Source organism: Halichoeres trimaculatus, unplaced genomic scaffold (genome assembly GCF_033239565.1).
Source record: "Halichoeres trimaculatus isolate MK-OKI-2021-1 unplaced genomic scaffold, fHalTri1.1 fHalTri1_scaffold_8, whole genome shotgun sequence".
Classification (NCBI taxonomy): domain Eukaryota; kingdom Metazoa; phylum Chordata; class Actinopteri; order Labriformes; family Labridae; genus Halichoeres; species Halichoeres trimaculatus.
Genome location: NW_027437186.1, coordinates 9,336,867 through 9,363,226, shown reverse-complemented (window position 1 = coordinate 9,363,226; position 26,360 = coordinate 9,336,867). Strand labels below are relative to the sequence as shown.

At 41.7% G+C, this 26,360-nt stretch overlaps 2 protein-coding genes across 2 annotated transcripts; one reads left to right on the top strand and one right to left on the bottom strand.

Annotated features, from left to right (window-relative positions):
* Positions 1-1,516: 1,516 nt before the first annotated feature.
* Positions 1,517-16,513, bottom strand: LOC141795258 (nucleotide-binding oligomerization domain-containing protein 1-like). The gene is made up of 8 exons (XM_074676075.1): positions 16,413-16,513; positions 8,822-9,259; positions 7,083-8,682; positions 6,623-6,889; positions 5,884-6,315; positions 5,128-5,550; positions 4,347-4,505; positions 1,517-1,553 (listed from the first exon to the last, which is right to left on the bottom strand). The coding sequence occupies exons 2-8, from the start codon at positions 9,210-9,212 to the stop codon at positions 1,517-1,519; spliced, it is 3,309 nt and encodes a 1,102-aa protein (XP_074532176.1). The 5' UTR covers positions 9,213-9,259; positions 16,413-16,513.
* Positions 16,514-19,037: 2,524 nt separating this feature from the next.
* On the top strand, positions 19,038-23,424 carry LOC141795257 (uncharacterized). Its single transcript, XM_074676074.1, has 8 exons — positions 19,038-19,188; positions 19,468-19,614; positions 19,934-20,008; positions 20,954-21,077; positions 22,646-22,730; positions 22,818-22,919; positions 23,001-23,119; positions 23,203-23,424. Exons 1-8 carry the CDS (start codon positions 19,038-19,040, stop codon positions 23,294-23,296), a joined length of 897 nt encoding a protein of 298 aa, XP_074532175.1. The 3' UTR covers positions 23,297-23,424.
* The last annotated feature ends 2,936 nt before the right edge of the window (positions 23,425-26,360 follow it).

Genomic DNA, 26,360 nt, shown 5'->3' with positions numbered 1-26,360 from the left:
ACTTACTGTGTAACTACCCACTACTTCACCTGTAACTACTTGTCAACATCTGGAACAGGGCTGGATTATAAAGCGCACACTTGTTGGCTTTACTTACTGTGTAACTACCCTCTACTAGTGTGCACTTTATTATCTAGTCCAGTTCCAGGTGTTGACCAGTAGTTACAGGTAAAGTGCTGGGTTGTTGCAGTGGAATTGTTGAAGCTACTGACATCTGTATTTCTATGATGAATAATGCTGGGATACTTTATCCACACAGATACTCCGGTCAGAGAGTAAAGGCAGATACACAGTTCACAGTTCGGTCTTTTATGTATCCTTTCAGAAAAAGCATTACAGCAACGGCTGGATGCATGGAGATTGAATGAATGAAGAGGATGAATGATGTGTGACATCTAGGCTTTACACAATCACAATTTTTGGGCCCATCACCGATCAGTGAGTATAAATAAACCGATAACCGATCCGATCACGTAAGGAGCAATATTTAAACTACTTGTTTATGTACATATATACTTATGTGCTGTTTCCTGAGTATCAGTCTTGCCATGTCCCAATCTGACTGAGATACATGGGTTAAACATCAATGACCTCTGGAGGGCATTAAAGGACTGACAAGTTCAGTTAAGTTCAGTCTGGACAATCAAAAATATAACCCAAGACAAAAATAATTAGCCCAACTTACAGTAATTAAATTACTTTAATGTAATTAATTACTTTCCTGTAACAAGTAAATACTGCAAATTAAGGACAGTAATGCTGCCTCAAACATACTGCAGCATATCAATTAAATTAACAGTCACAGACTGTAACTCTAGTGCAAATTAGGGCTGTGTATTGATAAGGTTTTAACGATTCCAATGCCTTATCAATCCCTGCTTATCGATCCAATTCCTTATCAATTCTCTTATCAATTCTCAAAAATATGTGGACACACCCCTGCATGTCAGCGCAAATCTCTCTGCAGGTACGTTATGTTGCTTCGCTCATCAAAAGATAGATTTACGCTGAATTGAGGGTTCAACTCGTGTATCAGAGGGAGTTACAACGCAAAATGGGACTTTACATTCCCCAGGTAAGAGTCAAACAACTCCCCAAGCATGCAACGTGTCTCAGTCTGTCTCTCTCTCCAGTTAAATTGATGTGGATCGCCCATCTCCGTCCCGTCTGCTTCTCCGCAGTCACAAACAGGATGAGCGCAGACGTTTGTCACAAAATACTCAAAGGGCGCGTAAAAATAATAAAAGCCACTACATTAAGTTGTGCTCTACAAAGCCAGCAGTATGCCTGGACATATCGTTGGCTTCTAATCCCTCCAAGACCGACCATGTCAGTCCGAGACCCATCGAGAACAGGAGACCCCGAGACCAAGTCAAGACCGAGACCAAAGACTGTCGAGGCCGTGACAAGACCGAGACCACGAAAAAGTGGTCTTGAGACTAAGACCGTCTCGAGAACGACAAGCCTAATTCCCGCATCGTCTTTTTTGGTGAAATATAGCCACACCTTGGACCGTTTAGCGCGAGCCGGTGACATCTCTGCAACTGAGAGGTCTAGCAGCAACAACAAAAAGCACATGGAACGACGTCACTGTGCATTGCTCGTGGGGTGCGTTCGTTTGCTGTGTTAGCACACCCCGGGAGGAATCGATAGGGGAACCGAAATGGAGTTTTACCAGCAATGCCAAGAAATTGGTTAACTGCGGACCCGGTTCCAAATTAGAACTGGTTATCGATGCGCAGCCCTAGTGCAAATAGAACGAAGTTGCCTCAAAACATTCATATACATCCACGAAATTACCAGTTTTTTAATCATTAATCATTTGCTCCCGGATACAAACAAATAAACATGTTGATGCTGTGAAACTAGTTTGGAGTAAATGAGACAGATTAAACACGACCATGACGTCATTGATTGATAGGTGATTTATGACATGACGCCCGATCCCTATCATTACAAAAAATGCCATATATCGGCCGATCCGATATATAGCCGATATGATCGGTGTAAAGCCTAGTGACATCAACGTCCAACAGCCACTTATCAGTAGTGCATCTCAACAGGGTTGGCAGTGTATGGTATCTGAAACAATAAATAACAGAAGGTGAATCAAAGACAGTGTCTACCAGACGTAAATGATGCGCCCACTAGCTATTTAGCATTAGCAATGCAACGTAAGGGAAATAAGAGCCAAAATTCCTGCTACATAAACAAACATAAACTAAATGTTTATTCCCCACTCAACACTCCTTAAAGATAACTTGTAAGCTATTGAAGTGCTTACTTCCTCAAGAATGCATCAGTGATAACTTACAAGATGCTTTGAAGATGCTTTTAAACAATCGCGGAATCTCCGTTCGGGCTATACAACTTTTAGGACCCCAAGCTGCCCGCATAAAGGCATGAACGCAAATACGCAAAATCCTAAGGACCCCGGTCTGCCCACTAAGTTGCCTGAATAAAATTATATACAGAATGCTTACAACACAACAACGAAGAACGTAGGAAATTTATAACAGAAAATACTGGATAGTTAGCCAGTAAGCAAAGACAAGTGTGATCTTAATGGATCAGTAACTTTAAAGGAGAATTACTATGTGGGGTCTCTGTGTGTGTAAAAAAATAAAGATATTTTATACGTCTGCATTTCATTATCATGTGAAACTCATACTCATCAATACATTACAGCTTTTAACTTTATCATTGGTCTACATAATCTTTATCCATGCTGATTGTTAAGAGGAAGTGATACATCAAGGTTTGCACAGCAAAAGCATATGCCCAGGGAAATTACACTGTTTTGATAAGTTCATGGTAAGACACGGGAAACTACACTGTAAGACTCCAGGACTTACACTGTAAGACGAGAGCGTAACTACCCGATAGATACCGCAAAATGTCATGGTACATGTGTGAGAGTTACCCCTACAGTTGAGGAAACTACATTGTAAGACTCCAGGACTTACACTGTAAGACGAGAGCGTAACTACCCCATAAATACCGCAAAATGTCAAGGTACATGTGTGAAAGTTACCCCTACAGTTGAGGAAACTACGCTGAAAGAGACGGGAAACTACACTGTAAGACGCGGGCTGTAATCTAAAGTGCTACCAAGACTAACAAATATCTGATTGTGAGCTGAGAACAGTTCCTCTCCTCAAACTTAAACTCAAATGACTCTGAACCAAGTCCATTTAATGTAGAGGACTGATCCCTGACACCAAATGAAGATCTTCAGAACAGGTTTTCTGGCTTGAGTCCATCCTCAGAGCTCTGTCCTCTGCTCTTTATCCACAGATAGTTTGATAAACTGAGATACAGCTCATGAAGCAGCAGGAGCCAAAGAAAACTTCACACACTAACTGATCAATCAATCAGATCTGAGCCCACAGATACCAGACTTCATGTTTAACCTGTCAGTGAAACCTCATGATTATAATAATGTTAAAGTCCAGTGTTACTCATTACACTCTGAGGACATTAAATCATCTTATATATTTATCAGTTATAGTTGTTGATCTTAATCAGTGTTTAAACTCTTCTGTCTAACTGATTTGGTGTCATTGTGCTGGTTTGTTTTTATGACCAAGCTGCATCAAACCAGTCCCTCCCTCCTGGAGAAAAACTGTGGTTTGATGATCAACAAATGTTGATTCTTTCGTTGGGTCTAATGTTTTAAACAAACACTTATTATCTTGTCAGTCCTCTTTAAGGAATGATCTTTTCAGACCCTGATTCAGCCTTAGTTCATTCTTTCTTGTTCTTGTCTAAGAGTCGTTCTGTCTCTGAAAATCATCCTCATTGAACTCAAAGATCAGAAAACAGGATCAGTACTTTCTAGCTCTTTTAAACTGTCAGTGATCTCTGAACATTAAAGAGATGTTTTTAAAATGAAATGAGAAAAACTGACATTTGACTTTGACTTTCACACTATGTCCTGATCAACTTTAACTGAGATTAACAAACTTTCATCCAGCCCTCGGGATTATAACTCTCCTTGACCTTCACCTTGAAAGTCACAGTGAGCTGACTGCGATAGAGTGATGTGTGATAGAGTGATGTGTGAAGAACTGTTCATTTACCTGAGCTGTGAGATATAAGGCAGACACTGCAGGAAAGTCCTCACTTCACTCTCTTCATATGACCAGCACCGCAGCTCCACATGTTTCTTCTCTGGTTGGATTTTCAGCACTTCCAGGAGGATGGAGGTCTTTCCCCCAAATAGGCTGATGGTCCAGACTGCAGGAGTTGACTTGAAAACTGACTGTAGAGATGGAAGAACACTAAGGCCTGTTTCAGTCTCATAGACCTTAATGTAGGAGAACAGATACAGAAGAAAACCACACTGGTAGACTGCTTCAATGTTTGGTGAAGGGAACCCTTGATGTGTGCACAGTGATGCTAACAGCTCCAGTGTTTTCTCTCCTGTCTGCTGATCTCTCTCTGCTGCTGCACAGAACAGTCTCCCACACAACTTGACGTCATTTTCAGACCATTTAAAGATACTGAAAAAGATGATGAAAAGTTTGTCAGGATGTGATGTTAACAGCAGGAAAGGATACATGTTTCACAGATAGAGTGTTTCTACCAAAAGCTAACAAATAGCTGTTTGTGAGCAGAGGTCAGTTCCTCTCCTCAATCTCAAACTCAAATGACTCTGAACCAAGTCTATTAAATGTAGAGGACTGATCAGTGACACCAAATGAAGATCTTTAGCACAGGTTTTCTGGCTTGAGTCCATCCTCAGAGCTCTGTCCTCTGCTCTACATCCACAGATAGTTTGATTAACTGGGATACAGCTCATGAAGCAGCAGGAGGAGCCAAAGAAAACTTCACACAGTAACTGATTGATCAATCAGATCTGAGCCCACAGATTCCAGACTTCATGTTTAACCTGTCAGTGATCTTTTTACAAGAAAAAATGTTTTTATAAAATGAAATGAGAAAAAACTTACATGTGACTTTGACTTTCACATAATGTCCTGATCAACTTTAACTGAGATTAAAAAACTTTCATCCAGCCCTCTGGATTATAACTCTCCTCAACCTTCACCCTGAATGTCACAGTGAGCTGACTGAGATAGAGTGATGTGTGATAGAGTGATGTGTGAAGAACTGTTCATTTACCTGAGCTGTGAGATATAAGGCAGACACTGCAGGAAAGTCCTCACTTCACTCTCTTCATATGACCAGCCCCGCAGCTCCACATGTTTCTTCTCTGGTTGGAGTTTCAGCACTTCCAGGAGGATGGAGGTCTTTCCCTCAAAGAGGTTGATGGTCCAGACTGCAGGAGTTGACTTGAAAACTGACTGTAGAGATGGAAGAACACTAAGGCCTGTTTCAGTCTCATAGACCTTCATGTAGGAGTACAGATCCAGAAGAAAACCACACTGGTAGACTGCTTCATTGTTTGGTAAAGGGAACCCTTGATATGTGCACAGTGATGCTAACAGCTCCAGTGTTTTCTCTCCTGTCTGCTGATCTCTCTCTGCTGCTGCACAGAACAGTCTCCCACAAAACTTGACGTTATTTTCAGACCAGTCAGAGAAACTGAAAAAGAAGATGAAAAGTTTGTCAGGATGTGATGTTAACAGCAGGAAAGGAGACATGTTTCACAGATGGAGTGTTTCTACCAAAAGCTAACTAATAGCTGTTTGTGAGCAGAGGTCAGTTCCTCTCCTCAATCTCAAACTCAAATGACTCTGACACCAAATTAAGATCTTCAGAACAGGTTTTCTGGCTTGAGTCCATCCTCAGAGCTCTGTCCTCTGCTCTACATCCACAGATAGTTTGATAAACTGGGATATAAAGCAGCAGGAGGACTGAGATGGATGAGCACACCTCAACAGGTGAGCACTGATGTGTGAAGAACTGTTCATTTACCTGAGCTGTGAGATATAAGGCAGACACTGCAGGAAAGTCCTCACTTCACTCTCTTCATATGACCAGCCCCGCAGCTCCACATGTTTCTTCTCTGGTTGGAGTTTTAGCACTTCCAGGAGGATGGAGGTCTTTCCCTCTGAGAGGTTGATGAACCAGTCTTCAGGAGTTGACTTGAAAAGAGTTCTGAGTCTGAGTCTTGGAATAACACTTAGACAGCCTTCACTCTCCATGTGTTGATATAAATTGAGGATGAACTCCTGCTCGTTGTTAACTGAAAACAATGACCTTAACCTTTGCAGTACATCTTGAATGCTCTGTTCTTTGTCGCATGCTGCTTTCAGACATGAATCCAGGAACAGCTTGTTTCTTGTCTCCTTCAGTTTCCTGTCCCTTTCCTCCTTGTCCTGCAGTCCTGGACCTGTATTGCTCATCCTGAAGTTTAAAGATTAAAAATAATATATCAATGAATGCATTACATGAGCTGTACAACTATTCAAATTACACATGCCTCCTTGAATAATAGTCTGAAATAAAAATAGATTTGGTTCAGCTTCAGATAATCAATCAAATCTAAAGAGAAAAGATTTCCAGGTAATCATTTGGAAAGAGGCTGTGTTTTCTCTCTGCTCAGTGAGTTGGGTTATTTATTGACTCACACCTTTGTTTGGGGTAGAGGGGGCTTATTAAGACCTCTCCCCTCTCTGTAGTTTGCATGTTAGATCAACCAGAAGCTGCTCACCTGAGTGACCTGATGCAGGGCAGAGCTTTGAGGAGGAACTCGCTCAGACTCGGGCAGACAGTAGTTGCTCTGCTGTCCCAGTGAAGGCAAACGTTCACCTTCATTGGATTCTTCTGTAAGATTTTTGCTGCCCTTTCAAACAGCTCTCTTCTACCCTGAAGAGGGAGGTTCAACTGGTACCCATCATAGCTGAGCAGGCTGGCGTCATTGAACTGTCCTTCACTGAGAAAGACAATCCTCCACATCTGTTGTGGCAGAGGGTCACACCTGTAATTCAAAGGAGAAACAGAGCCCATTCCCATATTATAAAGGAGCAGAGAAGAGAAACAAGGCTGTTTAACTACAAAGGATAATACTTTTTATCCAATTTTTACAAAAACTGATCCTGGTTATGATCGTGGGCTCATTTTATCCCTGTACGTTGTAATTTGAGCAGCACTGTGACACCTTTAAGACGTACCATAAGACATTATCAAGACATCCAATCAGTATTGTGATTCCTTGTTCTGACACAGACACGTCCTCAAGGTTCAGCCGAACCTTCCTCTCCTTCGACATTGTGACCACATTGGCCACAGCACAGCAAAGATAGGAATCAAGACTCTCAGCACTGAGATCAAGATGGTAGTCAAGTGTTTCCAGGAAGTCCACACATGCAGCAGGACACTGTGACTCATACAAGCACTGGCAAAAGAACAGCAGGTCCACATCAGGACAAAATGTGCTTATCATCTCTTTGAAGATCCAGCTAGATGTACTTTTCGACTCCTGAGCTGGAACCAGGTGCTCCAACAAACCACGGCTCTTCTCAGTTAACAGTCCACACATGAAAGGGATCAGGTGTTTCATGTGTTTCCCCTCCTCTGTGAGGCATTGCTGAAAAACACCATTGATCTGATCTGGATTCTTCAGGAGCCACAGAGCTGCAAAAAACTCCTGCACTGTGTAGTGGAGAAACGCATATGTTGTTCTTGTTTCAGTGGGAGTCACTTTGACAACAAGTGGTTTCAGGAAGCAGAGCACACAGCTGTCTTCACAGGGAAGGTCTGTTAAGTTCACACTTTTTCTCTTGGTTGCATGAAAAGCAAGCTCAGCCAGAGAAAGGATTTTGTCTTTCTTCTCCTGGATGAAGGAATTGAGGAACCTGGTGGTTTTGTTGCTGCTCCTCTGAAGGCAAAAGCGGACGATATTGATGTATATTTCTGTCATGCTGCACGGCTGTGGCGAGTCTTCTGGTGTCTTGGATAGAAAACAGGCAGCCACCATCAGAGCGTACATCGGGACATGGCAAAGAGTGAACAACTCCAAGTGACACAAAACCTTCTTGTGGTCCTCGCCAAGAATTACTGAGAAGTAGTTCCTGATGGTCTGCTCACTGAAGCCTTTCACCTCCACTCTGAGGAAGTCTCCAGAAAAGAAGTCGTCTTCATCGTCTGGTCTGCAGGTTACGATGACTTTGGCGTTGGGGAGCAGGTCCCTCTCCACCACGCTTTTCACCAGTGAAGAGGAGAGATCTGTGATTCCATCAAAAACCATTGTGACGTTATCAGAGAACTTCTTTATGTCCGCTACGACCTCCTCTTTACCCTCATCGGGCTCAGTGCACACACGGAAAAGGAGTTCCTCCAAGCTCATCCTCTCTGTGAAGTCAGATGTTTGTCTCATGTCAAAGTAAAACATGTAATCTAGCTCCTTGATCTCATTTTCTGCCCAGAGTTTGAACATTTCATGACATAGTGCTGTCTTTCCAATTCCAGGTTTACCAACCAGGAGTATGTTTTGGTTTGTTTTCAGCAGCTCATGGGGAGATGTGTTGGGTTTGTCCACAGGGATGTACGTCTTGAGCTTTTTAGGGCGACTCATCTTGCTTTTTTTGCTCTTAAGTTTCTTTATTTTTGATGCAAATTCACGTCCTTGTGTGACTAATACCAGTGGACTGTAGCACAGATCAGGGCTGTAGCTTTCATCAAGCAGTTTTTTGTTCCTCGTCCAAAATTCAGAAGACTTTTCTCGCGCTTGCGTTTTCAGCTTTGCCTGGTACTTTTGGCATGATCTCGGACCTGAAAGAAATATTTAAGCAGTGAGAGAATCAACGACAAATGAAGTGAGCCTACACTTGATTTGTACACAGACACATGAAGGTGCATCACATAAAGTAAATACACCGATCAATATCAACCAAATGCTGCTTCAAATTACCTGCTGAGAGGCCTTCATAGTTTTCAGCATCTTCTCTGAAAGGAAAGCAGCTGATCCAGTAGGACAGGTTAAACTTTTCAGTCTCAGAGGAAGCTTCAGTCGTTGTCTCAGAATGAGCAGATCCCCTTCCTGAAGTCCTCTTCCATGTCCTGTCAATAACCCTGAGGAACTTGTAGCAGGCTTCTTCCCCTTTCTTTGTGACTGAGTCCAGTATTTTTCTTGCTTTTTCAAACTCATTTCTTTCTGCCTGTATCGTACTGACCTCATCACCATGAAACACTTTTTCCTGTTGCAGATTCTCGACAATCACTGAGAGGTCCCTTAAGTGTGTCATAAGGTAGGGTCTGGCAGACGTGACATATTCCAGGGCAGACTGTGATGTACACGCCATGTTTCCCTGCCTCTGTCTGCTCTGCACACAGACCGGGCTTCAGTGATCTGGAGAACAAAAAAAACAGTTAATATCATGTCCATACTCTGGAAGAATTCATTTACCTCTGATCCATTCACCATAGTGACAACTACCCCAAATCTGCTGGACCAACTGACTGTTTGGCAGGGGTGTCCAAACATCAGGAATTTGATCCAAGATCCAAGATCAGTACCTGAGAACCAGTCCTGGACCTGAACCTTGATGGGCACGTCTCATATTTCCATGTCTAACTCAGCGTAGCATCCACAGTTTTTAAGTTCCCTTAAAAACCTGAGAACAAAATATTCGACCCCCTTGAGGATTATTATTCCACCACTGTGTGTGTGTGTGTGTGTGTGTGTAAATATACTTCTGTGTTCGTTTATGTGTGTGTGTGTGTGTGTGTGTGTGTGTGTGTGTGTGTGTGTGTGTGTGTGTGTGTGTGTGAGTGTGTGTGTGTGTGTGTGTTTGTAAATGTACCTCCATGTGTGTGTGCGAGTGTCTGAATGTTAATATACTTCAGTGTGTGTGTTTGTGAAAATATACTTCCATGTGTATGTTTTTGGGTGTGCGTGTGTGTGTGTGTGAATGCAAATAAACTTCTATGCCTGTATTTGTATAAATATACTTCTGCGTGTGGGTGTGTGTGTGTGTGTGTGTGTTTGTGTAAATTTGTTTCTATGTGTGTTTTTTTGTGTGTGTGTGTGTAATTATACTTTCTGGTTGTGTGTGTGTGTGTGTGTGTGTGTGTGTGTGTGTGTGTGTGTGTGTGTGTGTGTGTGTGTGTGTGTGTGTGTGTGTGTGTGTGTGTGTGTGTGTGTGTAAATATACCTCCGTATCAATACGGAAGTATACTCACAGTGTCCATTTCAGAATTAAAAATGAAACTTTTTTGGTAAGCAGGGACTTTCGCTTGATGCCTGCTTCTCTTGTTTAACAGATCTGTGGGGTATTCCACAAAGCTGGCTAAGCTCAAAGCCTAGCTTATTTGCGTTAGCCTCGCTAACTTTAGCAAGAGTTGGGTTCCACAAACGAGGCTTAGGGCTAGCGTGGCTTGGTAACCATAGTAAATTAGCAAGCGCGACAAGCCTGGTCCTGGGCAGGCTAACGGTCAGGCTTACCTTAGCTGCGTCTCAGAGAAGGTCAGACCGGCTTCTATAAGACGTCTTGTGAACTGCATGTGTCACATTAAATGAATCTATAACTGTAATAGATGATGTTCTTGTTCAGAAACATAAACTGAGACCTTTTGGTAACTTTTCTGACACCTCCAGCTTAAAACCCAAAAAGTCAGAAGGATCATGAGGCTCAGCTTTCACTGTCCGTATTCATACTGAAAATCAAGATCAAGCGAGCTTTTGCCCTTCAGCTCTACGGGAGGTTTCCGTCCTCCCTGAGCTCACCTAAGGACACCTGCGTGATCCTTTGACAGGTGTACCGCCCTAGTTGTACTAGACTGGAATAACCGTGAATCAAGACATGTCAGATACTAGACTGTCTGTCTCTAATGCAGGAAAGTTGGTGGCTGAGTGGTTAGAGTGTTGGTCACAGATGCACAATTATGTAACGTAAGTCAGGCTGGGACCTGGTTTCGCAGCTCTGACCTAGTCTCCAACTTTAACCCCCCCAAGGAAGGAGAGGTAATAAAGCAAGTTTGGAAAAAACAGACCTCTGCGCTAAAGTGGTTTTCTCCCCAAGTCTGCCTCATCCCTTCCTCTGATGTTTGCAAGACTATAAAACATTAAGACATCGCTGTAAATTCGAAGACTTTTCGTTGACACCTGGCGGACATGTGAAACTGCACAGACATCCTTCTTTCAGGGAGAGGCTGGAGAGACCTCTCAGCCTCCACCTAGTATCTTGTGACCCTTGACCTTTCTCTCTGGGAACAGGAGAGAAGGAATGCCAGGAGAAGATCTGCTCCCCACCTTCTCCTCAAAGACAAAGACTCTTTGATTCACACAGTTGAGAACAGCACAAAAATGATGTTTTTACACCAAGACTTACATGTACATCTTCACCTTTGCAAACATGTACTGTGTAATGAGAATCATTGATAATGTGTGTGTAAAAACTGCTGTCTTTCCATTGTAACATCTTGATTTTTATTTTATTGGGTTCTTAAAGAAGAAAACCTATCATGTTTAGTCTTGATGTGAAGCTTAAATCATAAGAAATGTGATTTTGACTATTACATGTAGGAATCTCTTTACAGCTCAAAGTTATAGTTAGTTAGTGATCTCTGGGACAATCTGATCCACGTGCAGAAAGATGAGATGTGAAGGGGCGTCAGCCTAAAGTGACCTCACTGACTCGGCGGGAAAAGCTGAGTAAAACTCCACACCAGGACAAGAACTCTGGCTCTTTCTTCTACCCTCCCTCCAGGAGGCTAGGCTCTCTCCTTTTATCCTTCTACATGAAGGCTCTTGCTCTTTTCTCTTCACCCTTCTCCACGAAGGCTCTGGCTCTTCCTCCTTCCTTCATCCAGAAGGCTCTTCTTCTCTTCCTTCTACTCCTCAACTGGCAACGCACATGCCAACTCTAAGCTCATCACCGGCTCCAGACTATACAGGCGGAGACGCAAGTCACCTCAGCCCGACTGCATCCAGTCATCTATCGGTGCCTGGGTCTCTCCCTGAGACACCCAGCTGATCGACGGGGATTCCCCCTCATGCGCTGACGTCAGGAGACGAGCGCTGCTCACTGCTTTCCCTGCGGTGATTCAACTTTGGAACTCTGCCAAAGTTTCAACCCGACGCCCGGCATCATCGCCGTTGTTCCAGCCGCTACTGCCGCTGTGAGAATCGACTCTACGGACTCAACTCATCGGACATCACCTCCGTGACGCTCAGATGACCTGCAGCAGGCCTCTAGCCTCTCCATCACCCCTCAACGGACATCTGCAGACATCTGCAGCGGGACCCAGCCACCTCTGTCGCCCCCTTCACTCTCACCATTGGCCTCAGGACTTGTGTAAGACAATCTTGCATTTACTGGTATATCGTGGTCAATGCCCCAGAGATCTTGGGTGGGTTAGTTAGATTTATGTGGGTTGGTTTATGTCATTTTTATTCCATTTATTCCGGTTTTTATGATCAGTTTCACTTTCTATTCCTCATTGCATTTATCCTTTTATATCTTTCACCTGTTCATTCATTCATGCACATTTTCCTCTTTTTAGTTAGTAAATAAACTTTTCATATATAAAGAAATTGCTTTCTGTCTTTGTGTGGTTGAAATTAACGGCCTCTGTACACCGTTCAAAAGAATTCACGTTTGATGTAGCGGCCTTTTGATATTGAGACCTGATAATTAATAATTCTATGAATAATTAAATCACAAATTCTTACAGTAAACCTTTCTAGAGTTTCCCTGTTTTCTCCAAAACTGGGTGGTGCCCCGACTTAAATTTAAACTCGCATATTGTAAGTTTAAATGTCTTTTGAAAGTTATACTTTCGCTCCGGTGGAATGCTGGCATTCTGCTGTTAATAATTAACTAGTCATTCTTTGACACCGATTCACGCTACAATTATCTGTGATTTACTTTCGACGTGGGTTTGATCCCACTAGTGGTTACTATTTGAAAATATCTGATTTAATTTCTTCTGTCACGCTCAAAGTACAGTCAACATATAACAGAATAAAGACACAAAAAGTCTTATGATATAAAAGGTGACAACAGCCACAATTTCAACATTAATACCTTCCTTTTATTAACGGTCCGTTCTGATCATGATGATAATGTTAAGGTGATTCCACATGGTGAGATAACTTTGTGTCTTCCCCCTTATTTAAATATAGGGCACTGTATCACTGACACATCTCATCTGACAGCTGAATCATCTGTATTAAAAAAATTACGTCTCATCTATACATGTCTTTTTCTACTGTTTTAGTCAGTGTTTGATGAAACATCGCCACATGAAGTATATATATATATATATATATATATATATAGTGCTGGTATGTGTGCTTTGACCCCCACAGACTTCGATGAGCTTGGGGCAAAATCTTGAGAATGTAAACAAAGCATATCTTACCATGTTTGTCCTTCTTCCTCGATACCCCAGACATAACACATGACAACATTTTAACACAAGGCCTGATCTAGCTGGGCGGAAGAATCGAAGCTACATAAATAATGTTTTAGTTACGTTCTCAAGATTTGTCCACACAATCTCATTGAAGTCCGTGTTGGTCAATTCACACATAACACCAACACTTTCCATTGTCCTCTACCGTTCCCAATACATACTCTCTGTCGTAATCGTTGTGTTCTGTAATTTCAGCTGATCTTAAAAGTTCTCCTGTAAAGTTTTCAGCCGCCATCCTTCTTCCTCGATAGGTTTCCTTCTGCGCATGCATACGACAACATTCCTACTGCGCATATTTTTCTGCGCATATTTCCTTCGCTTTTAAAGTGAAATTACAATGTGATTTAAAGACTTTTATTTATTTGTCTTTATATTCATACTTTAATAAGTCTTTTATTTTAAGGCTTTATTCTTTGATAAATATCACTTCACAAAGCTGCTTTCTTTCATTCTTTCTTTCGTTATTCATTTACTTATTTATTTATTTGTTAAGCCCTTTCTATTTAATTTTTTTATTTTTCTTTATGTTTCTCTTTTTATTAACCTTTTATTTTTGTGGATTCTTATATAATTTATTGATTAATTCATTTTTTATTTATTTTTTCATAGATTCTTATATATTTTATTTATTAATTCATTTTTTATTTATTTTTTCATAGATTCTTATACTTCTTTTATAGATTTATTTTTATTTCATAGATTCTTCTATAATTTATTAATTCATTTATTCTTTTATTTTTTTTATAGATTTTTATATAATTTATTAATTTATTTTCTTCTTTTACAGATTTATTTTTTGGCATTTGGCATTCTCACTACTCCATATATTTGACACATAAGCATGATATTCTTGAACCAGCAGTATCTCTGGCTTTATTAACTGCCACCGTGGGTGCCTCTCAATGCGTTAACTTCGTGCTTCCTCCGTCCTATCTCCTCCATAACATCGGAAGTACTTTCCCAGTCGCCATTTTGAAGACTGTCCCAAAGCGATAATTGCGCTCAGAGGAGAGAGGAGAGAGGATGGAGAAGACTGATCGGAGGAGCTATGAGACACGAGAGCCGGCTTTGCGGAAGTCTTTTCACTGACAGACACGCCCCCATATGGAATACCACTCTCTGATAGGACGCTGCAGCAGCTCAGACTTTACATGAAACCTTCAATTAAAGTGCCCCCCACAGCCGGGAGTGTGACTTCATTTGAAGTGACACTCGGTAGCGAAGGGGTAGTGTGTAGGGTGTGGTTTGGGATTGAGCCTTCATTTCCTCATGTCTCTCCCATGCATCTCTGGTGGGAGGGACTAAGACGCAAGTGAACGACGCAAGTGGAGGAAGGAAGGATGGAACTTTGGAGCTTTGAGACGCACCCTGTGTTACCCTTTTATGTGATTTTCACCTTGTAGTCATCATACGACTCCATGAGGAGTTTTTCTCCGCTGAAGGAAGCGTCTCCACTCTTGGTTTTGACATGATGTTGTCATTTCGACAATCGACACGTCAGGGCTTTTTATCTACTGCGGACGCGCGCTTAGCCGCAGCTTGGATCAGCCTGGCTTGAATAAAGCTGCGTTTCCACCAAGCAGTCCGGGTCGGTTGAATACGGTTTGGGACGGTTTGGGACAGTTAAGTCTGATCCCGTTTGCATTTCCACAGTAAGCCGGATGCCGGAAGCCGCAGCTGGTAAACAATAGCGCGGCGCGCGTAAACAAAGAGCACGGATGGAAGACATCCAGCATTTCGTCCTCTCTGTGATATTCATGAAACTCTCTGTTACAAAGTGCAATCAAGCTTCGTTTCAGAGAAGTCTGTGTGCCGCCAGGAGAAATGCAGCCACTGTCGGGGTAAGTGACGATTCTTTTGACCAATCAACCAAATGCAGTGTGTTGCTCCACCTCCCGAGAGCGGATTGGTTCAGTCTGGCACCCATATAAAAGGGTCCCAAAAAAGTGGGACGGCTCGTCTCGGTTTTTAGGGATCCGTCCCGGGATGTGTCAGTGGAAACACCGCTAAAAGCGCACTGTACCAAGACGAACCGACCCGGACTGCTTGGTGGAAACGCATTGAAGAAAAGAGTCCAATTTTAGCTAAAAAATTCAAAAGAATTTTTTTGCAGGACCAAATACCAAATCAAAAGGGGTGTGTCTTGTTGCTTCAAAACACCTCAATTTTTCAAGAGTGGTTTCAGGATACTTGGTCACTTGACATGGACGCTATTGAAGAAAAGAGTCCAATTTTCGCATAAAAATTCAACAGATATTTTTTGCAGGACCAATTACAAATAAAAAGAGGTGTGTCATGTTGCTTCAATATATTTGAATTCTTAGAGATTGGTTTCAGGATAATTGGTCACTTGACATGGAAGCTCTTGAAGAAAAGAGTCCAATTTTAACTTTTAAAGTTAACAGAACATTTTTTGCAGGACCAATTACAAATAAAAAAGGGATGTGTCTTTTTTGCTTCAATACATCTCAATTTTTCAAGACTGATTTCAGGATAATTGCTCACTTGACATGGAAGCTATTGAAAAAAATCTGCCTTATTGTGGATTTTACTTGGTAATTTATTGACGGCCCCTTAATTTCAAAATCGCATGATAACAGCGAGGTGCTGAGTAAACTTAACCACATTTCTGCTGCTATTCCTGGATATAAAGAGTGGGAAGGCACCACTCGGTCGGCAGTGAATCTCTGTCCAATATCCAACAAATATCCAACCTAAAACTTACTTCGACGCGGTCGATAGCCTGGCCAAATTTAGCCAGCTTCGTGGAATACTCCCCTGGTCTTGAACATTAAAATCTGACTGTAGCGTATTACAATTTATTTTACTATGTACACCTTTGTTTTAATGATTTATTTATTTTTTTACTCATTTATGTCTGCACTACTTTTATGTACAGCACTCTGTTTCAACTGAGGTTGTTTTAAAGTGCTTTATAAATAAAGTTGAGTTGAGTTGAGTTGAGTTGAGTAAACTTAACAAACTGCAGGAAGCCGAGCCGGTCTGCTCTTTATCTGTAGTAATAATAATTTCTCTTGTTAACTCATTTAAAAGCAATGCTCTGCTCTTACCCTCAGACTCACCAGGGCTAGATAGACCCAGACAGTTTTCCGTTTTCAGTGGGTTTGTGTAGCGAAGTTTGAGGAGCCCTCGGTCAACCGGACAGAAACTTCTGGATTCACTGTTTTTCACTTTTGCCTTCTTCTTCTTCTTCTTCCTCTTCTTCCAGAGGCGGGGCTTCCATGGTGGCACGGGGGGGAGGCACCCGCCCCCCCCCTGCAGTCTGATTGGCCACCCTGTGTGCCCCCCAACGACCATTGACTCATCATAATGTCAATCATTGCATTGCGTAAAGTTACCGATGCTGCATGATAAAACGGAAGCAAAGTTGAAACCTTGTTTGATTAGACCATGTTAAAAACTCATGAAGGCTTTTATTTTGGAAAAAGAAGGAAGTGACTCCTCGGCTCCGCGCATGAACTCGTATAACTTCATCAGTGACGAACTTTTCTTCGACGTGATGTTGAAAGGTGCACCGAGCTAAGGTAAGAACAGAACACTACAGGTTCTTAAACAATGTTTTGCCAACTTCTGTTCCACTTGGGCCTAATTTGGTTGAATTTGCATGTTAAACTAGAAAAGCAATTTCTGAAGAAATTGCGCTGTGAATGCAGAACGCTGAAGCAGATTGCGCTGAGCTGCTAATGCAACAAAAGCTGAACCTGAATGACTGAAGATATGTCTGAAAATGGTTGAATAAGTCTTGAAAAGCTTGCGCTCAACTGCTAATGCAGAATGCTGAACATGAATGACTGAAGGTTTGTCTGAAAATGGCTGAATGAAGTCTTAAAATGCTTGCGCTGAACTGCTAAAGCAGGATTCTGAACAAGAATGACTAAAGTTATGTCTTAAATCATTTGAATTAAGTCTTGAAATGCTTTTGCTCAACAGCTAAAGCAGAATGCTAAACATGAATGACTGTGGGTATGTCTGAAAATGGCTGAATGAAGTCGTAAAAAGCTAGTGCTGAACTGCTTAAGCAGAATACTGAAAATGAATGACTGAAGTTATTTCTAAAAATATTTAAATTAAGTCTTGAAAAGCTTGTGCTCAACTGCTAATGCAGAATACTGAACATGAATGACTGAAGTTATGTCTAAAAATATTTAAATTAAGTCATGACAAGCTGGCACTCAACTGCTAATGCCAAATGCTAAATTAACCTGCTATGAACTCTTGGATGAAAGGAAATTAATGGATGAATCAATTAAATGGATAAATGAATTTAAAGTTGAAATGGCTGCATCTTTTCAAAATTTGAAACAATGAATTAAGTTTTAAAGAACATTTATGGAAGAAATGACCCGACTGAGGGAAAATGCAAGTCTCATCTCTGAAAAGCTGTTAAAATGAAATTCTGTGTGTCCTGTGAGTGAGTTTTTAATCATGTAAGCCTGTCAGCTGAGGCTCATCTGAAGCCAGATGTTGCCATGGTGATCATTGTTTACCAACTGCCATCAGAAGGCTGGTGGAGTCTGTTGATTCCCAACACATTTCCACTGAAATCAGGGTGTCAAACTGCCTAAAACTGTGACTAAACCATAGGGCCGATCAGAAAAATGATCACACCGTAGGATTCCTGAGACCCTGAGGAAGGTATCCACGTAAAATTCATGTCTGAAGATGCAGAAATACGCCCATGACAGCGATAGATAGATGAGGGAAATTTGACTGATCCCTGAGAAAACCCCTCAGGAATTAACATTGGGGTACATGGGTGCCAGAGCTGACTTTGCCCGACAGTTGGCCATTTTGTGAAAAAGTGCTCCATCCTTTTGCTTTAAAAACCACTTTGTCAGAAGCAGGACAAGCCTCCCTACATTTTGAGGGCTTATTTGTGTTGATAGCTCAAAAAATGTGGCCAAGAGAGCAGTTTACCCAGAAGTTTCCCAGGTCTTGTTTCCCCCTCTCCCCACTCTGTCGTTTGAATCTCCCAGTCTAAGCTGAAACATTCCGTCCAATACACACCAATGTTAAATGGCTCAGAGAGTTGAAAATCATCATGACCTTTGAAGGGTCATTGTGAAGTAACTATGAATGCTAGGAAACATTTGAAACCCACTGAATGAAGCCAAAAGATAGCTGAATATTTTGAAGTTTGAATGGAGTTTGTAGCTGAATGTATGACTGAATGAGGAGGGTTTGAAGCAGGCTGAAAAAATGTCCTGAAGGGAGGAAATTTTGAAAATTCCGCATTCATCTCTATGGGACCGAAATCTCGTAAAACGTTGAATATCTCGGAAGTATTTGTTAAAAGTTTCTGAAGAGTCATAGCCCCCTTGTCCCCACTGAAACACACGTTTTGAAGTTTGAACGGTGAAAATCGGTTGAAGTTTGTAGAAGTTTTAGCGGTCCAAAAAAGCGGGAGGAAGAAGAAGAATAAATTTTTTTGACACAGAAGAACATATGCTGTGAATGCATTACTGCATTCACAGCAATTATTCACTGTGTTTTACTTTAGTTAGCTCTCCATCTGGATAAATGTAGGCTAGACATCTCTCCACTGTTTCAGTAGCGTTAGTGTCGTTAGTGTTTTGCTAATAGTCAACAACAGAGTATCATGTTGCCAGTGTGATGTGACGGTACAAATAACATGGTGCTTTCCGTTGTGTTTGTGGACATGTTTTTCAATGAATGTAGACTATAGTATGAAACGGAGGCAGGGAGATATCTCCAGCTACTTCACTAAGAAGAAAACTAGGGAGAGTGACCAGGAGGAGTGTGAGAATCAGGGTGAATGCAGCCAAGCTAACATTGACCAAAATTCCCAGGGCCAGACCAGTGCTCATGGACTTCCAGGTGAAAATGCAGGAATTAGGGAAATGCTTTAAAATGTGTAATGTGTGGTGCTCTCTACACAATTACAGTTATTTAGTGAATTAAGGAATTTAAATAGGCTACCTCCTTTTAATCATGGTACTGGTACTAAACCAGCACACACTTAAAATTGTGTAGTTGTTAAACAGTTCATATATTCATGCTATGTATTGTTTAAAAATAATCATGTACGCTTTATAATGTATGATAAATTAAAAATTGAGTTCATTAAGTGCTGACTTTGTCAATCAATACTTTCAGATGCACAAAGAGAGAGGACTGACAAAGATGATGAGTCTGACCATGCTGAGTCAGATGACAGCTGCAGCTACAGCAGTTGCAGCAGCTCCAGCAGCAACAGGAACTCCCCAGTTCATCCGACCTTTGCTACGCTGAAAGGTCCCCAAGGTAGAATATTTATTACAAATTATAATAACCTATCACCAGCAACGTCTGAATTACTCTTTTGTATTAATTTCCTGCTGAAAAGCAGTTTTCCCTTTAAATATTTTAAAGGGCTTGACAATCAAAATGTTACTTTCGAGTTGTTGTTGCTTAATGATCCAACTCAATTTTTATAAAGTTTAATAAAATCCTCATTTAAAAATTTCAGAATCTTTGCATATATTTTTCAAACATTTGCCATATTTTTGTCTTTAATTTTCAGTGTTGATTATGAATATTAATTTCCACAGACTTATTTTGGATTTATTTTTAATATTTCCAGACATTTCTCAAACCAGAGCTGCAGGTCCTGTGCAACCTGTCCTGAAGACCTTCCCTCACACCCAGCATGGACATGGTAGGAGCTGAACCAGAGCGTTCAGGGCTTCGTGGCACAAAACCTATACCTGGGTGGAATACTCCCAATGCCAGGACTGTGCTTTTTGTTTTGCATGTAGGCATTTTTCACCGCCCTGTGTTCCAGAGACAACGTTCACCTCAGCTACTGGTTTTTCAAACTGGAAAAAGGCCACTTATAAAGATGGAGGGGAATTATTTTTCTAAAGAGTAACATGGAGCAACCTGTTCTTTATTGAGCAATAGTGATTTGAATATTGTTATTGTTTTCCATTTCACAGTGAAATTTGAGTGCGAGTGGGCAATTATTTTTCTAAAGAGTAACATGGAGCAACCTGTTCTTTGCTGAGCAATAGTGATTTTGAATATTGTTGTTGTCCATTCCACTGTGAGAATTTGAGTGTCAGTGGGGAATTATTTTTCTTAAGAGTAACTACTACATGGAGCAACCTGTTCTTTGCTGAGCCTTTTTTCCTCTGCTTGAAAACAGCATATAATTGATAAAATGAGTATATCTGGAACCACAAGGTCTGTTTGAATAATTTTTGTGTCATAGGGAACACTTTGAGGATTTTATGAGATGGGTAATTATTAGTATATGTTTTATTGGTAAATAGTAAATGAAGATGACACACAGTAAAAATTAAATAAATGTTATCCCCCCCCCCCCCCCCCCCCCCCCCCCCCCCCCCCCCCACCACCACCACCACCACCACCACCACCACCAAAAAAAAGCACCAACTTCTGACTTACTGTAGGCTACAGCAAACATCATAGTGTTTTGTGTTAGCCACTTGGTAAAAGTATACCTAGCAGATTTAATGTGGCCAAAAAAAAGCAAGATAAAGACATAAGCAATGTCATATTGAAGTGGGCAGCCTTCATTTTTGTTACTTTTGGGCGGCCCCCCAGATTTATTGTCGTCACCCCCTGTGCCCCCCACCAGAAAATTCTCTGGACCCACCCCTGATCACCACACTTTGCCCACTGTCATTGGCCAACTCCACATTGTTGGAAAGCCCGCGAAAAGAACCTGATCAAACTAGAAAGGACGCCAAAAGGGAAAAGAGGTATGTTACTGTTTTTTTTCTTTATTTGATACGTATTTACTCATAGGCTTTGGACATGGAATCAAAATACACTGAAACAGCATCATTGCCATATCCGTGGTTAAGTTCGTCTCGATTCGTCTGTGATGATTTTTTTTTTTCGTTTTGTGCTTCAGGAGTACAAATAATAGACAGCACAGTTGCTAATGCCATTAGTTATACCAGTCTTACACAGTGAAATCAAAGCAATCATAAACGGTACTGTTTTCCATTTACTACCGATACCTTAGTGGTATGAATGTGATACATTTGTTGTATTGATTATATATCTGTATGTAGTTTATATATCTTATGTTATTGCATATGTATGTAGACTTAATAACAGACGAAGCCCCAGTGAGGGTGGGGTGGGGGTGTGAAAGTTAGAGAGCAACCTGACCAATTACCAGAATTAAATGTGCGCAGTGGTGTCTTCTGGGCCCTAATGCTGACTAGTAAAGCAGGACACGTTAGTCAAATGCTTATTCAGGCAGATACTTTTATTTCGAAACGGTTGTGCCATATGAATAGATCCGCGCACGCATCTCCAGCGCAGAAGCAGCATTTAGCTCCGTTCATTCAGACCAGTTAGAGTTTTTTTAAACACTAAATTCAACTTGTTAGAAGCATCAAAGTGTACGGTTGTTCTCTGGACAGCTGTGAAAAACAATACTACACAATAGAGACAACTTCTGTCAAGTTTCGACCGTTACAGCGCAACTGGTGTTTCGGTGTTGATAGCGACCATGCTAACTGGTGACTTTCAGCTGATGGCAGCCGTGATAAACGGCCGGGAGTCACCAGTTAACAGGGTCACACTTTATACTGATACACCAGCGACATCTGCGTCTGTGTGGTGTAATTAAACGTGTATTCTTTATCCAACCTCAGTTAACCAGGTTTGACTGCAAACAAGTTGGTTTGGGGTTGAGATTCAGACCAAACATGGATTAAATATGGACAGTAAAAAATGAGTGAACCTATAAATTATTATTAACAGAAACTGATTTTTTGACCAAAGTAAGATTAGGGAAAATTATGAAACAATGTTTACATCCTGGTATGTCACAGTCTGATAAGTGTCCACAGATAATGCATATTGCATATGTCTAGCAAGGTTTTTCAAACGTTTTTTTTTTTTTTAAATATGTAAATTTGGAATTTCCCCCTGTGGGACTAATAAAGGTTCATCTTACCTTATCTTAATTTTGAGTCAAGGACAGTGTGTTTTAACAGGTTTCAGCAGTAAACTAAAATTTTTTGTTTTCTAAAATTACTTTTCTTTAGGTATTATTAACTTTGTCAACCCCCAAAACTTGGTCAAGTGGCTCAGACACTTTGAGGAATACAATTTTGTAGTGGCAGATAATAGTAATAATAACAACAAAAAAACAACTACTACAATCAAAATGATAATAAAACTAAAAGAACACACACATACAAACATATTAATATACTCTACAAATCAGTCATTTCATCTGTTACTCAGCTTCTGCCATGATATCTGACCAGTCAGTGTGAGATCTGTCAAATAATTCTTCTTTCCTCAGCTCTGCAGGGAATAGGAGAGGCCCAGACCCTCAGGTTGGTCAGCAGCTGACCCTTCTCTTCTTCAGTCAAGCAGAGAAGCAGAAGGTAATTAACTCTTTTTTAAGGCTCTCTGAAGAAATGAACCATGATGTCAGAAAGAAGAGTGTCTGAGGGTTTGGTGTCCTGTCACAGCTGCAGACTATCAAAGACCTCCTGCAGACTATCAAAGACCTCCTGCAGACTATCGAAGACCTCCTAAAGAGCAGGACATTGAATCCTGGGGAAAAGAAGAAGGTGAGAACAGAACTTGGTAGGAGATGTTTAGAAGTCACTTCACAGTCCAAAGACTGAACTGAAGACCTGCATGTCTCACAGGTGGTCTCCAAGTTCATCAAGGCGCTGGACTCTTTGAAAAGGAAATTCCTGTTGGAAAGGGATGAACACCTGCTCCTGCATCAGCAAGGGCTGGATGCGGGAGTCTTTGACCCTGAACAGTGAGATTTATACTGCAGACAGACTATGGTCACGCGCTCCGCTGTTGCTGCTACATGTCTCTGGATGTCTCTGCTTCTTACAGGGAGCTGGAGGGGCTGCTTTTCAGTGTGAGCAGGGATGGAAGAGCTGAGGGAGCAGATGCAGGAGGAGGAGCTCACCTGGAAAGTTTCCCCTAGCAGCTCCAGCTCCCTCCCCACTGCCAGCCATCACCATGGCATGTCTTTTCTAGCTCCTTCCCCCTGTGAGGTGGGGGATTCCAGGTGAGTGTGTGTGGCAGCAGCTTGGATCGCTGTGGAAACAAGGTTAGGAGTTCATGTCTGTACAGAAAGATCTGTATAAAACCTATATGTTCCTCTTTTGTATTACATTGCAGAGCTGGCTGCTAATACCCATGGTTTCCTAACAGTAGGTGTTATTTGATGCTTGGTGTGGTAGGGTATGACTTTGGTTTTTCATAGACAGTGTTGTGACTCACACCTGATTCACAAATTTACCTTTTAAGCATGGTCAGCAAATATTTTTATATCCCAACCACATAGTTTCTCTTTCCTTGCCTCTTGTTTTGCCTCGGATGAGTGAGTTTTTTTAAAGAATCAGTGTTAACACTAAATTCAAAAACAAACATATTTTTCATGTGTGAATTCGCATACTATACTAGCAGTGCCTACTGATTCCACCAAAATGTAGTATGCAGTATGCAGTATGCAGTATGCAATATGCAGTATGCAGTATGCAGTATGCAGTATGCGAACAAATGTTAGAGTTGTAGTATGAGAAAAACACCTGGATGACGTACTGAATCGGGAAAAATCCACAGTATGCATCGGACCAGTCTGCTTCGCCTACTGTTACCCACAATGCAACGCGCCTGGTCCCATATCAGAAGTGAAAATGGCAGAGAGTGGAGCGACAACAACCGGAGTAGCAGAGGAATAAAAATGTAAGAGCCATTTCTTTTTTATCTTTAAATCCTCATCATCTCCACCACTGAAAGTTAATATAAAATGCTCTCTCTGGCAATATATTTGCAGATAAGTTACATGTGGTTTGTTTATTTTGTACATTTTTGATAAAGTTTTTTTGGGGAAAAAAGTCAGCCGTAGCCAACTTCTGTTTTCTTCAAACTGAAGACCAGCGTAGCATACTACAAAAATTAACCCAACTGAACAGTCATACTACATACTGCTTATGAAAGTAGTATGTAGTAGGCAGTGCCTACTACATACTACCTTCATAAGCAGTATGTAGTAGGTGAATTCGAAAACAGCCAGTGTGTTTCTCTAAAACAACGTGAGAGCTGACCGCGGACTGACTGCGAAGCGAGTTCCGTGCATGCTCTGTAGCTTACCATAACAGACGAGGATGGATGCACATGTTAGCAGCGAGAGCGAGTCAGCACGAAAGATTTACAACACAACTGGAAAACAAAAATCGAAAGTTTAGAATGTTTTTGGATTCTACAAGAAGGAAGGACAACTCGACAAAAGCCACGCCATTTGTAAGCTGTGTAGAGCAGCTTTGAAGTACACTGGCAGCACAACAAATCTTGACCAGCATGCAACAAGAAAACACAGAGACGAGTATGACGAACTTCTCAAGCCCCATAACAAGCAGCAGGAGCATGCTGCTAATGCAACTACTACGCAGCGAATGACAGGTAACGTTATCTCTAACTTTTTCGGACAACTTGGCCACAATTCAGCACGAGCTAAAGACATAGCGGCATCAACAACCCGTTTTATTGCTAAGAGCCTATGTACAATATAGCAGAAGGCGAAGGATTTCGGGACTTGGTTCATACGTTGGAGCCCAGGTACAAGATCCCGTCGAGGCAACATATCACCAACACATGCATACCAGCGTTGTATGCTCAAGTGAAGGACCAAGTTGAGAAAGAATTGGCACATGCTGAGCGGGTTGCCATTACAACCGATGCCTCGACTTCATGTTCCACTGAGTCTTACATAACGATAACAGTCCACTACATCTCTCCTGATTGGAAATTAAATGTGCATGTCTTACAAACCAGGGCATTTAAAGGATCCCACACTGGGAAAAACATTGGTGCTCTGCTGAAACAGGCGTGTTGACTGGAGCCTTCTTGATAAAGATCCAGCCCTGGTGACGGATAATGCCACAAATATGGTGTTAGCCGGAGTGGAAGCAGAGATAACCCCTCACCTCATGTGCTTTGCACACACTATAAATCTCGCCACACAGAAAGCCTTCAAACTTGACACAGTAGCAAGGTTACTGGGAAGAGTGAGGAAAGTGGTTGCCTTTTTTCACTGCAGTGTGAGGGCAGCAGAAATCCTACAAGAGAAACAGAAACAACTAGCATTGCCTTCACATAAACTCATCCAAGATGTGTCCACCAGGTGGAACAGCTCCCAGGACATGCTTGAACGCTTTTTGGAGCAACACCCTGCTGTTTCTGCAGCACTCATAAGATAAGATAAGATAAGATAAGTCATACTTTATTAATCCCCGGAGGGAAATTCAAGTTGTTTGGGCACTCTTCCAAGCAGAGAATTGTACACTCTGATGGCTGCAGGGAGGAATGATCTTCGGAACCTCTCGGTCCTGCAGCGCACAGAGGTAAGGCGTCCCCTGCTGCTGATCCTCTGGACTATGATGTTGTGAAGTGGGTGATCAGAGTGACGGATGATGGCCTCCACTTTCTTCTGTGTATACCTTTCCACCACAGCCTCCAGTGAGTCCAAACTGGATCCAACCACAGAGCTAGCTCTCTTCACCAGTTTTTCCAGTCGCCTCTTGTCCTTCTGCTTTAAACTATTTCCCCAGCAGACTGCACCATAAAACAAAGCACTGGCTACCACGGACTGATAAAACATCTGCAGCAGCTTTCCACAGACATCAATTGATCTGAGCTTCCTTAAGAAAAAGAGACGGCTCTGCCCCTTCTTAAAGAGTGCATCTGTATTAAGGGACCAGTCCAACTTGTTGTCCAGATGTACACCAAGATATTTGTAGGTTGGCACCACCTCCACGTCCACCCCATGGATGTTAACTGGCTGATGGCAGAGCCCAGACTTTTGGAAATCCACAATCTCAGAAAAGGAGAAGAGGTGAACACACTCAAGGACAAAGACTTCTGAGACATTGAAGACATTGTCAAGCTGATGGCACCGGTCAAACTTGTGACCACCAGCATGTCTGAAGACAAGCGACCCACACTGTCAGTGATTCTACCTGTTAAGGCAAAGCTTAAAAAGAACT

What these genes read in the sequence shown, in the direction of transcription:
- LOC141795257 (XM_074676074.1), top strand. Translation starts at nt 19,038, where the DNA reads ATGAAACGGAGGCAGGGAGATATCTCCAGCTACTTCACTAAGAAGAAA. An exon ending in CAGTGCTCATGGACTTCCAG is followed by an intron (nt 19,189 to 19,467) that starts GTGAAAATGCAG and finishes CAATACTTTCAG; the next exon opens with ATGCACAAAGAGAGAGGACT. An exon ending in GACGCCAAAAGGGAAAAGAG is followed by an intron (nt 21,078 to 22,645) that starts GTATGTTACTGT and finishes TTCTTTCCTCAG; the next exon opens with CTCTGCAGGGAATAGGAGAG.
- LOC141795258 (XM_074676075.1), bottom strand. Translation starts at nt 9,212, where the DNA reads ATGGCGTGTACATCACAGTCTGCCCTGGAATATGTCACGTCTGCCAGA. An exon ending in TGTCTTGATAATGTCTTATG is followed by an intron (nt 6,890 to 7,082) that starts GTACGTCTTAAA and finishes TTTGAATTACAG; the next exon opens with GTGTGACCCTCTGCCACAAC. An exon ending in AACATTGAAGCAGTCTACCA is followed by an intron (nt 1,554 to 4,346) that starts GTGTGGTTTTCT and finishes TGTTGCTGCTAG; the next exon opens with ACCTCTCAGTTGCAGAGATG.